Consider the following 14,088-nt stretch of genomic DNA (forward strand, 5'->3'; position numbering starts at 1 on the left):
TAAATTAAAATGCCATATATTTATTTCCATAATTCAAGAAATGTTAAAAAAATATACGAATTAAATATTGCACTTTTAGCACTCCATTAAATATTTCGAAGAAGTCCATATTCTTTAAAGGCTGTAAGAGTTGAGTCATGGTTAAAAAGAAAGAGCTACTTCTTATTAAACTAAGTCTTCTTGTTTCTTGAATCAATTAATTAATTTTGGTGCTGCATTTATAAGTTGCTTAGTATTCTTGTATGATGTAATTTTATTGGATCGATCTTTTTTTTTACAGTCGCAAAAAGTATGGGTGAACTGCAAAAGTTTTTAAGAACTTGTGCACCGTAAGTCAAATAAGCGTTTTACTTGAATAGCGTTATTACTTCCAGCACTGTACTAACTCTCTTGAATTTTTAAAACAGCACACTATTAGATACTATTCTATTGGGTCCAAAGGTTATAAATTCATATTCTGAAGGATAAAGTATAACAACAATTATAGGTGAAAGTTTCTACTCAGGAGGATTATTGATCTTAATTCAGCATTTGTCTTATTTAAGTTAATTCGAATGAATGAAACTTCTCTTGATCAGGTTACTCTTGAGTACATCAAATCTGAAATCAGCTAATTGTTCCAGGGCGAGAGTTCTACTATTGGGGCTGGATGCTAAAGTCTTTTAATTTTTGCTATTCCTTGTTAGTAATAGGAAGGTTAATAATTAATATTCTGTTTTTGGAATTTTCCCTTAATAATCATGTTATTATCCTTTAACAGTCAAAAATATTTATAAATAGTGCTGTCACATTATTCGAAAATATTTTTGTTGGATAAAAGAAAATTAAAGTGTTATGAAACAAATTATTGTTTTTTCAGAAGGATAACCGCTGCCATATTTTAAAACAATTTGCAAATTATTATTTTAAATTTTATATACATCCAAAGCTTTTGAACTAAAATTAAGAATACTGTTGGATCATTACCCATATCTATGGTGGTTGACAGCAGACATACGAAAGTAGACAGTAAAAAAATGGTTAAGCCTATAATTCATTTCATAATTGTTTTTTCTTATATTGTATTTTGTAGTTTATGTTAATGATTTTTATTGTTTTTTATACAAATATGAATGTATGCTTAGCACTCCTAAATGTACAGAACAAAATATTTAATCTTTGTACGTTCTAACACATTCTATTTATCATTACTTATTACACTAGCTTAGAATTTCTAAAGCACACGAAGTTAGTGGAACATACAAACCAATGCAGGAAAAACGTGCAATTCATTTCTCAAAATAAGAAGAAAAAAACTACACGTGTATAACGCGAAATTAAATTAGATTATTCCCTAATTTGAATCCTTTCCACCTGTTTATTGTTTTGAAAGAGAACAACGAATTTTCGAACAGGCTTTTCCACGTCTCATATTTACTCTAAATTCATTTACGTAATCTAGAAAGTGGTGAATATTAACGATGTGAGAGCAAGGTTTGAAATTCACCTCACGAGAATAAATAACTAGCATTACTCTTCATTTAGAAAGGATTGTGTTATTCTTTCAGTAACCGCTTTCTTTACAAAGTTGAAGTTTTTTAAAAGTTGAAAAAAAAATGGCGAAACATAAAAATTTTCCAAATTACGAGCATTCTAAATCTACTTCTCTTCCTGCACGATTAATCTTACTAAAACTACCGAGGGTATTTCAATTTTCCTTTTTTTCTCTCTCCAGGATATTTTTAAATCCTGAGAAAAATTCCCACACACTGTCTAGATGCCCCGTTATGTTGCTCAAAACAACACGCCCCATTCGCTCCGGCGAATCCAGGAGAGAGCTCTCAGATTTTCTTTTCAGCCCCCCTTCTATCTTCTTGACTATACCCACAGGAAATTGATGGACAAGTTAGGTGACCCCCCCTACTCGTTAACTTCAAGGGCGCAGGCGCACGGACCAATCCGACGCGCCCACTATATAACAACCGCTGTTTCTCCCGTTATCCTTTTATTTATCCGCGGACAAGCGGAGTGAGAAGGGAATCTATCCGGTTTTTTTCTTTCGAAATCCTGTTTTCTTCCGAAAAAGGATCGCACATGCATGGGAAGTGACTCGTATCAGTTAAGGTTGTCCGGGAAAGTAAAACAAACAAAGAAGTGACATTTCCGCTCAGGAACAAAGTGTTAATTATGGTTGAGAGAAGCACGTGGTAATTGAGTCAGAGGAATTACATCCTCTTTTGTTCAAGTTGTGTGAAATATATTTTTGTTTTGATTCGAAGAAAAAAAAAACATATGTTCCAATTAAATTCATGGGTGACATTTTGAACATTTTAACATGAGGCTGCAACATATGTCTTATATCATTGCGGTTTTGGCTGCAGTTACATCGTCGTATGTGGTATATTCAGGTAAGTAATAGAAATTGCTATAGCTTTGAATTTAAACATGCTAAATAAGGAAATGAAAAAAAAAAGAAAAAGAAACTAATAATAAAAAAAAATGCTTGTGAAGTACGTAAATGTCTGCTTATTTAATATAATTTAAATACATAGTGGGGATATATATATATATATATATATATATATATATATATATATATATATATATATATATATATATATATATATATATATATATATATATATATATATATATATATATATATATATATATATATATATATATATATATATATATATATATATATATATATATATATAATCAATCAACTTTATCTGCTTTTCTTTCTTTATGAACAGCAACTGTATTACATCACTATATCAAACAATTTTGAAAAATATATTAATGAAAGTAAAGAATATTCTTCTGAGAGAGTTAGAGATGCTTCGTTTTATTGGAAGAAATATTATATACAGAATATTATATACAGAATATATATATATATATATATATATATATATATATATATATATATATATATATATATATATATATATATATATATATATATATATATATATATATATATATATATATAATATAAAGAATAAAGATACAGTAAAATTATGAACAGAATTGATTTTTCTAGTAGCTGATTTAGGACAGATTCTTTTTCTCCACCTTCAATATTTCACTCCTAAATATTTCATTAAAAATTCTTGTCGCAATAAAAACAACACAAAAAATCAAATAAATGAAACGTGTTATTCTTTTGTATTGTCTTAAAAATACAACTCCCCCTCTCCAATTATACAGTGATATTTTGTACCTTTTTTTACGAAATAATGTAAAGGATTTTAATGAATATATACGTTACATTTAATTATATCAATTCGTAAAAAATATGCTAATAAGTAAAATAATACTTCAACTGTGGAAACAACTACTTTATGAAGTTAATGATTTCTCTTGCGTCGTTCTATAACTCTTTTTTTTATTTTGAAAATTAGTTAATGCATTATACAATTGTAGTGTAGTTAACATCTTCCTTGATATCTGACATGCAATTACCAATTAGACAGTGTAAGATGAATAAAATGATGCAAAAAAAGTCATGAAAGACATACTCACGAAGTTAATTGTATCGTTAATTGTAATTTATCCTCAAATTATATTGAGGATAAATTAGTTTTTCATGAATAATTTCGTCATAAAAAATATAAGGTTCTGTAATGTAAAGATACATGAATATTTCATTCCCTTTCAGCTATAATTTAAGATGAAATTATTCTATATTTCAAATTTTGTGATTCTCGTTTTAATAGATTTCGAATATTTAAAGATGTTTATTTATATATATATATATTATAATATAGTACAAACTATATGTCCTATTTTAATAACACTACTTATTTAATAATTTTTAAAAAGGAATGCTTAAATGAAATGAAGAATGCTATATTTAAAGTTAAATTTGCTCTAAGGAATTATACAATCAAACCATTTTTAGACTAATTACATATTTTACTCGATATACAATTTACTAGAAGGGCATTTCATGATCAATGAATATATTTATTCGTCAGATTTTATTTCCATAAATTTTAATGATTTATATTATTTATTTTAATTATTATATATTTTATGAATTTTTATATTTTAATTATTTTACTTATCTATGGACTTTTTTGAAGACATCCTTTCATTGAAACTAAATTTGCTTTAAGGAATCTTACAATCATAGCATTGAAAATCTAACTGCATATCTAACTTGATATACAATTACTAAAGGGACATTTCATGGTCAATGATTTTATTTATTATTCTGATTTAATTACTTTCGTTAAGATTAAAAAAAGAAACAGGCAAAACCAAAGGATAAGAAAACAGATTTAAATAATTCTGCAATATGTATTTCACTTGCTAAAATAAGTAATTATTTCAATTTTAATTACCAAAAAAATCCAGCAAAATATACTTCTTTTATTGAAATAATAAACTATTTTAAATTTACATTTTCTTACTTTCAGTTATAATTCGAAAATTTATTCTATGTTGCAAATTTCTTTACTTTCGTTTTAATAAATTTCGAAAATTTTATCATTTTTACTACGCGTATATTTAAAAATAAACTACATGCTGTATTTCTGTACTTTAATGATTGTACTTATTTATGCATTTTTTCCACAGTTTCATTTCATTGAATACTAATTTATTCTAAAGAAACATACAGTCAATGCATTGATAGTCTAATTACATATCTCACTTGATATGCAATTCGCTAATTGGACATTTCATGGTCAATGAGTATCTTTCCGTCTTATTTCTTGTGTCGAGTGTTTTCAAGTGGGGAAAGAAATCGAGTAAAACGAAAGAATCGGTCTGTGTTTAAATGGGAAGCTTTAATTACAAAATTCACCAAATTTAAATACAAGAGCCAAGAGAGACGGAACGTGATTTAATTAAAAGAGTAGGAAACCATTAATGGTTTTGTGTAATGAGAAAATCATTTTTTCTGCACAACTTTTAAATAACGTATATTTAACATCGTGAAAAGAATTGTAATAGCTAGTTCTTTCTTCTAACTTTAAAAAAAAATTAATTTTCAGATCTTTTAAAGATGAAAGTGCTTTTTTACTTCCGGATTTATTTCAAGTACTTTAAATATCACCGAATAAAAATAGATTTTACTGTATTAATAACTGAAAATTAACGGAAAATTAACGGCATTTTTTAATTAACGGAAGAATATAATCTGATTAGTTTATTTCTCTTCATATTACGAGTAATTTCATACACATTATTAGAGAGTATGGAACTTGCAGAACCATAATATCTTTCCTATTTCCAAAACATTTACTGTTATATTAATTTGAACCATATTTTTAAGGATTTTTATTATAAAAATGCGTTATTAAAACCGTATTGACGTACTTTTTTTATTTGCAAAGAGAGGGACGAAACGTGATTTGATTTAAAAGAGTAAGAAACTATTAATGGTTTTGGGCAATGAGAAAATCATTTTTTTACATGTAACTTTCAAATAATATTTATTGAACATCACGGATAGCTAGTTCTGCCTGATAATTTAAAGAACAATAAATTTTTACATCCTTAAAAGATGAAAGGAATTTTACATACTTAGAAAATAAATGAATTAAATACAGCGATGCATAATACATCTAAGCTACTGACATGTTTTTAGCGTTTATGTTATGAAGCATTTAAAATCGTTAGATTATATGGTGACCCATATATAATTAGTTTTTAAATATTACTTATTTTCATTTCAAATTTTAAACGGAACAGTTATACTGTGTTTCTAACATTCATTTTAAAAGTTGTCAACTGATTGAAAATGCTTGTAAAGATCGAAATTCATTTCAGCGCAAATCAAACACTTATGTTTTTATATTTTTTCTTAATTATTTATATTTTTTCATTATTAAATATAATGAAGTCATTCACCCATTTTATTTGTTACGTAATTTTTGACATAATTTATATTTCCAAATACTAGGGCAGATTTCAAAGAGAATTAACTTGGTAGCAAGTGAAATGTGCTTGATTCCAAAGCAAACCACATAATATTGCATAGAAATCTTTGAGAGTAGGTCAGAGATTTTATATTTTATTTAATTTAATAACCATCGTTGAACAGCCGACCCAATATTTTTGGTTTATGACAACCTCTGTTATACGCCGTAGCCTTGTAATTTTGAATCCAATCCAGGAGATAAGGATCAAGGACAACTCCTGGATCAAATATTGGGAGAAATTTGTCTTTGGGAGAATGCGGATGATTTTTGATGGAACTTAACCCATTCGCGTTACACGGAGAGGACAACCACGAGAATCTCTCACGGTTATTCTGACGGTAAAGGAACTCTAACACATGATCCGTCTACCACTGAGGATATTTCACGTCAGCATTGTGGTCGGTGCAAACCGGATGTGTATTCGTGTCAACCAGCCCTCACTGGGGATTCAAACCCGATTCACCTCATTGGAAGGTGAAAGCCAGGTGGGTTGGGCACTGGGCCCATGTCCAAGAGTTTATGGGTTCGTTCCCCGCCGGCCAAAGACTTCCGGTGAAGTAAATAGTGACTGATGAGCGTTAAATCTGTCAAGTCGCAAAGTCCTCCATGTCCCCCTAACAAATCAAAACCTCTGGGTGTACTGGTGCAGAAGTTCCCTTGTCTTCTGGATTGGTTCAAAATTACAAGGATGTGGAGTTTAACATTAGTAGTCATAAACCCAAAATTGGATCGGCTGCTCAACGAAGGATATATATATATATAGGTGAGAGATTTTTTATTTTTATTTTATAACTGTCGTTGAGCAGCGGATTAAATTTTATGGGTTTACGACTACTAATGTTCAACTCCGTAGCCTTGTAATTTTGAACCCAATCCAGAAAGACAAGGGAACTCCTGGATCGAGTATTGGGAGAAATCTGCCTTTGTGGAGGATTTTTTGATGAAGCTAACCCGCATTTCGTTACATGGAGAGGAAGATCACGAGAACCTCCCACGGTTAGCCTGGCGGCAAGGGGACTCTAACCCATGATCCGTCTACCACTGAGGATACTATTTCACGTCAGCACTGCGGTCGGTGCAAGCCGGATGCAGATTTCTTATCGGCTGCTATTCGAACTCGGTTCGCCTCATTGGAAGGCGAACGCTCTATCCCCTGAGTCATCGAGGCTTTATAGGTGAGAGATTGCAAATAAGGAAGCAATCCACTTTTGTGAATACCTACGTTTCTTAAAAAACTGCTGGAATTTATGACAAGCGGCAGTACTGATCGCACTTCGCCTTACCAATGGTGAAAGGTTCTCAATGTTTTTCTCTCCAATCAACATTAAAAAAAAAAGATTTAGCTCTATCAAGAAGTTCTCCATAAACAGATTGTTAGTCCTAAAGTCTGATTTAGGAGTTCTCCTGTGTTCTGTGTTAAGTTCATATAAACTAGTCTAAGGAGTTAAAAATCGATAGCTGTATTTCCAAAAAATATGTTGACCGGTTATAAAGAATTGTATTTAATATGCATTTAAAAAAGTGGCCGTCCACGAAACCTTTTTGAACATAATAATAATATTCCTTAAATGCTTATTTGTGATCTGTTTCCAAATCGTCCAAAAACATTGGAGAAAAATGGGAATTGCATATTTTTACAAAATAAGAAATATTCCATCAAATATAATTTTTAAGAAAGGTACCTTCTTTCGATCTCAATATAAGTTTGAAAAAAATGTTTATACACAAGAATGATATTTAAAAGGAATAAGATTTAATGTTACGTCAATTTCTAAACTAAATGGGATTAAAAAATCGTTTGTTCAAAAGTCCGTTCTTTTTCCATTTCAACAATTTGTAAGCGGATAAAAAAAAATAACACTTCAAATTTTGTTTGCTAATGCAAATTTATATATAATTTGTAATTTAAAATGTAAAGACAATATTAAATTTCTTTATTAAAAAATGTTTTTTTTTATTGTCATCTTAAAAAAATGTGACAAAAAAATAGAAGAATTCAAAACCTAAAGTAATGAAGGTTGATTTCTTGGAAGGGGAAAATTAAAATTTTTAATTGCAGGGTAATTTTTATAATTGTTGTTAAAACTAATTTTTTTTTAAAAATTAATAATAATATTGTACAACAACTGGTAAATGTTAAGGAGTTGAGGGTCACTTTTTAAGTAAGAACAGTTTTCAAATGGAGCAAGAGAAACTTTCTATATGAACGTAAATTGCTCCTCGAACTAAAATATAAACATTTATTCACTTTTTAACTTAGTCATCATTAATATTGAAACAGTTGTAAAGTCATGGCACTAGCTTTTACATGCCATCTTCAAAGAGCTCTGCCTCCTGATCGTTAAAGCAGTTAGTAACAGTTTCTTTCAACATAATTTTCTAAGCTATTTCCTCCAAGAAATTGTTTAAATTTTGGAAGCAGATGAAAGTTTGATGGTGCTAGGTCAGGGTTGCAAGGTGGATGATCCAGTACTCCTCGTTCATGACAATAGACCATCCAGATCTTTCTTCATGAACATTTGTTCTTCCGTCACTTAAAAACCCACACCATTTACACACATATCTATCTTTCTATATACCTTCCCGTAATCTTTCACAACTGCTGCTGAATTTTAGCAGGATGAACTTCTTTTGCTTTAAAAATTGAATAACTGAATGCACTTCACAATTGGTGGGATTACTGATTGATATGGCGACAAAGGCAGCAGTATAATCATCCAACCAATACAGGCAGAGAGACGTGAAGCGAAAGAGTGGCACAGCGAGAGATTTGAAGAAGGTTGCTAATCTTGAACTAACGTCACTTGACAGGATGCGTGTAAATGGTGTGCAATTGGTTCTGTCTTTAAAAATGAACCTCGTAGAGTATATCTTTGATAAACTTAATAATTGTTCCCATGTAATATTTTTCGTTAATTTCGATTGTGTGTTGAATCAAATATACGTACTGCATTGACTTTTAAACATGAAATGTATCAGTTTAGCAGAAATTGTGTTTGAAGCTCATTAATTTCTAAACCAGTTCAAGGTACAATTTTTTATTTAGTGCACCAAAAATCCTTATAAAGTAAAAATAATATTTTTAATAATTTTAAGTAATTGTCAAGAAAACTCAATTTATGAACTAAAATATGTTTTTCAGTTAATTCATTTCAGAAAAAAAGACATGCATTCAAAAAATTTTAAAATGGTTCTTAGGTGACAGAAATTATTTGACGGTGAAAGAGAGTTAAATATAATTTTGTGAAAAAATAACAATTGTTTGTTAAAAAAATTAAAGAATTCTTAAGGTTGATAATTCTCATTTTTATTTTCCCTGCAACTTTCATGTGACGCAATTTCTCACTGGACACGGCAACTTCAAGGCATATTTGAAAAGATTTGGCTTAAGCTCCAGTGATCTGTGTGATTGCAATATTGGAGGAACACAAGACGTTGAGCATTTTATTGTAAAATGCTCACATTTTGAGAAAAATAGAAAAAACTTAATAATTGCCTTAAAGTCGCTCAGTATTAATTATCCCCCTCCTCTTCGCACTTTTGTGGGAAACAAAACCGTCTTCAAACTTTTCTGCAAATTCATTGATTCAGTTTTTAATGCAATCTTATAAATCAGTTTGTTTTATGTACTACTTTTATTTTTCCTTTTCTCATCCTTTTTGCAAATGTTTTTTTTTATTATTTTATTTTTTTTTAACTTTTATTATTATTATTTTTTTTTCTCCCTAATTTTTCATGCCCTTTTAGTATGTATATCTGTTTAAATATCCTACATTGTTGATACCATACTTACGTCTGTAAGCCTCGTGTTGTACTTTTTCAGTGGTGCACGAGGAATCTTTTTGTTATTGAATGAAAAAAATAAAAAAAAACATATTTAATATGTGCGTAAAAACTGCCAGAGTATGGTAATTTTGGGTATATGGGAACATTAAAAAAACACATTATTACCTTGGTAAACATTTTGTCAATGATTTTTTTTTAATATGGAATAAAAATTTATAGTTTTATGATAATTAATTAGAGCATGGAATAAAAAACTATTCTGTTTAATTTGCATTTAAAACTCGGTGTATATTTTATGTGATAATAAAATATGTAGTAATAAGAACTATTATTTTGAAAAACAGAAATTCTGTTAAGCCATTTCCAGATGAACGAGAAAATCACTAAATTAGTTATTTGAACACCACATATATTGGTTTTTATTACCAGAATTATGTCTTTTTTAACTAGGAAAGCCATTACCATAGAAAATGGAACCTGTTAAAAATAAAAAAATAGAGACCTGTTAAAAATAAAAATTTCTTAGCGTACTGAAATATAATCAGTAATATGTAATTCAATATTGGTTTTATGAAGTCTTTAAATAATATAACTGAACATAAAATGCTATTAAATATTAATTCAAAGTAAGAAAATCGTCTTTCATTTTCATAAAAATTTATTATTTTTCGAACAACCCTACATAAAAATATAATAAATTACTCTTTCATTATCGTAAAACGATTAAGAAGTTATAATAATTAAAAGTTTTAGATATTTTTATCAGAAATTACGTAAAGATGTCCTTAACGTGGATTAATAATTCACATCACTAAGTTATATTAGACGAGGATATAAGTAATTACGTATGGTAAATAGTTATAATATATAAATACTTTTAAAGGAAAGATAAAGAAATTAATTTTAGATAAGAACTTATTTTATAATTCTAATTGACTATCAAATAAATCAGAGTCTTCTTTGTAATGAAGAGAACAGTATTATATGACTTCCGGCTTGTAAAAATGAAAAGCAATTTTAAGCTATTAGATTTTTTTTATTTTTTAATGGGTTGAAACATTAACCTATTTAAAAGTACTGTTAACCGGATTGCATCATCCGTAAAATACATTTTACCACGAAATAAATTTTTACCGTAAAATTTTACACCGTACTTTCTTATGGTATTATTCATTTATTACAGGGGTTTTATAGCAAATGCTACTGTAAAAATTACGGTACATCAGATTTTTTGTTCCGTAACTTTTTTGAGGAAAAATTACGTTAGAAAGGGTGCCCTGTACTTAAAAAGGTACTTTTAACAGTAATTTGGTTTGTAATTTTTCACAATGTAGCAATAAAAGTAGTAACATTGCAAAAAGATAATCTGAAAAGTGAATGTAAAAGTTTTGAAATAAAATGCATGTTGGTCTTAAGCGATTAGGCTATATATAAAACGTTCCATTAATTGTAATAATGGGAAATAAAAAAAATAAGGAAACTTCAATCAATTTAATCAAATGTAACTAACTCCAATTACTTTATAGATCGTGTATTACCCCTCTTCTAGATTTATTTTGACTTTAATGTGCCGACTCAATTGTTAAACTTCAGAAAGAAGATACTGAATGGTGGAGGAAAGACAGTGGTTTACGTAATCGAGAACCCAATGTCTTTAGGGATTAACGAGTTAATTGGACGATTTCCTCACGAAAATTAGTTCAAACAAAAGGCTTCTACGAGCAATTTTTCTTAATTCCCTGTAGATAGAGATAATTTTACTGAACATTTTTCAAACTATATTGTTGCTTCTCTTAAAAACTATTTGATACTTAAAATAGTTTTGTTTATTTAAGTATAAAACACCAATCAACAATTTTTGTGAGACGGCAATAATTATAAAACTGAATTCAATTTAGAAAATATTAATTTTCTGAGTGTTATTGTTTTTCTAAAGGTAAATGCGTTTGCAATTTACGCTATTTTGCAGTTTTTTTTTCTATTTTAAGTATTTAATTTATTTTCAAATTATTTTAAGATTTAAAATCTTTTTCAAAAAAAATTTTTTTTAAAGAAATCATGCTTATTTAAAGGTTCTTTTTTTCATTGTCTTTTAGAAGATAGTATGAATTCTCAAATATGAAATGATCCATTATTTAAAATAGTTTAAATTCAATATATACAAATGTAAATATATACAAATGTAAATGTATACAAATGTAAATATATTCAAATGTAAATATATTCAAATGTAAATATATTCAAATGTAAATATATACAAATATAAATATATAAATATTAAATTCAATATATGAATATTCAATTTATATATTCAACTTAATATTCGTCGTAGAATGTGTGATCGGAACACAAGAACTTAAAAAGTAGTTTTTTACTCTCACATTTAAGAAATTAACACAGTGGGAAAACATGCTTCAGAAAACTTTTTATTTACGAAAATATGATTTATGTACAAGGAAATCGCTTGAAAGAGAACGATGTAATTTACGTACTAAGAATCGTGTGAGGAGATGCTGAAAGAAATTGCTTATCGTTTTCATAAACACACGTCACTCCCTACACCACAGGTGTAATGCATGCATTGCAGCAGGCGTGAAGGTCATTTGAGCAATTTCTTTGAGCATTTTTCCAGCAAATGGGTACTTGTACTTCAAGAGGTAGAAGAACTCCCATACACGCACATGTGACCTTTGACTTCAGTGCTGTTAATTAACCGTAAGTTTAATTAAATGAAGAGCAGTATCGCAAATCGAATTAGTTGAAATATAATTCTTTCCGGTCTACGTCCTTTACTCATTTTGGATTTCTTATTTGTTTATGTATTTTACTGTAACCGTGATATATTTTTGTTTTGTGTGCCTGTCAACTTCGATGCATAAATAGTATGTTTATGTTCCATGTGGCTTCGTGTCTTTTTTTGTGTTATGTCTCTGTGTAAATATATAGTAAAAGAATTGGATTTTGAGAAAGAATCTTTGTGAAAGAATTTAGAATGTGTCAGTTAAGAGAATTGATACTTGGAGATATTGGCTAACTTGAAATAGAATGGAAAGATCAGTTGCTGACGTAAATGAATGCCACGTTTTAACAACCAATCAGGATCAAGATACCCATCTTACGTCACTTGCAGGACTCCCATTCTTTGTACATCAGTTATATGTTTTTCTTTGGAGCAATTCTCCGCATATCAATCATATTCTCGTGATCATATTCAATATATCGTTATCAATATATATTCAATATCATATTCAATTCTTACCTATTGTCTTTCAAACCTTAACCATTTGTCATCAAAACTCTTGAAAACATTTGTTTTTCATATAAATAATTATTTAGACAGTTAATATAAGCACATATTTTGGTTTTAAATTTTGTGATGTGTCTAAAAATATGTATTATGACCGAACATTATAGAAATGAATTACATATTCTTCGCTTATGTGTAATTCATATTGTATTGATGTTCTCGCCAATTTTTAGATTTGTAACTAGCTTGTTCGTAACTTTTCGGTAAATTTATATAAAGAAAATTCTCAATATATACATTGCATTGAAAAGTTAAACTTTAAAGATTATTTACATACTAAACTTAGCATTTCTGGCCTTTTAGAAGGATTACTTCAATAAGCACAGTGTGAAATTCGTATTCCTAGCTGGTGTATAATTCATGTAATATTGATGTTCTCTCCATATTTTCGAATAGTAACTAGCATATTCGAATTTTTTTTTGATAAATTTATATAAATTAAACTCACAATATATACATTGCTCTCAAAAGTGAAATTTTAAAGATTATTAATCATTTCAACTTGGAATTTCTGACCTTTTTAAAGGATTGCTTCAATAAGTACTGTGTTAAATTAAATCTTGAAAAAAAAAAACTCTGATTCATAATTTAAATACTTGTTTGCGACAGCTAATAATAATAATATATTTTGACTTTATATGATTTATCTAAAAGTGCATATTATGTACGAATATTATGGAACAGAATTGTATATTCTTTGCTAATGAATAATTCATATAGTATTCATGTTCTCTCAATTTCTTTTAGAATTGTAACTAGCATACTCAAAGCAGTAAATTTATATATAAAAAAAATCTAAAATATATACATTTCATTGAAAAGGGAAACTTTTAAAATTATTTAACAACTAAACTTGACATTTTTGACCTTTTAAAAGGATTACTTCAATAAGTATGGTGGGAAATTGAATCTTAAAAAAGCGCGTAAAAAGGCCACTTCACGAACATAAAATATCCTTATCCGCAGAAAAATAACAAATATCTAAAACTGTTTCGCCTCATAACGCCAAATACATTCTTTGAAATAGTCTGGAATTTGTCCCCAGTTTATATCCCCCCATGCGCTTTTGTGAACGAG

General features: G+C 28.5%; 1 protein-coding gene across 1 annotated transcript in view; it reads left to right on the plus strand.

The window, feature by feature from the left end:
* The first annotated feature begins 1,986 nt into the window (after positions 1-1,986).
* LOC107454682 (neurotrimin) overlaps positions 1,987-14,088 on the plus strand; it is a 196,623-nt gene continuing 184,521 nt past the window's right edge. Inside the window, exon 1 of the mRNA XM_016071956.4 lies at positions 1,987-2,387. Within this exon, the coding sequence (XP_015927442.1) occupies positions 2,315-2,387 (73 nt within the window). The 5' untranslated portion in view covers positions 1,987-2,314. The remainder of the gene's footprint in view (positions 2,388-14,088) is intronic.

The sequence above is a fragment of the Parasteatoda tepidariorum genome, chromosome 8 (genome assembly GCF_982258835.1).
Source record: "Parasteatoda tepidariorum strain Cologne lab strain chromosome 8, Ptep-v5.0, whole genome shotgun sequence".
In the NCBI taxonomy this organism is placed as follows: Eukaryota; Metazoa; Arthropoda; class Arachnida; order Araneae; family Theridiidae; genus Parasteatoda; species Parasteatoda tepidariorum.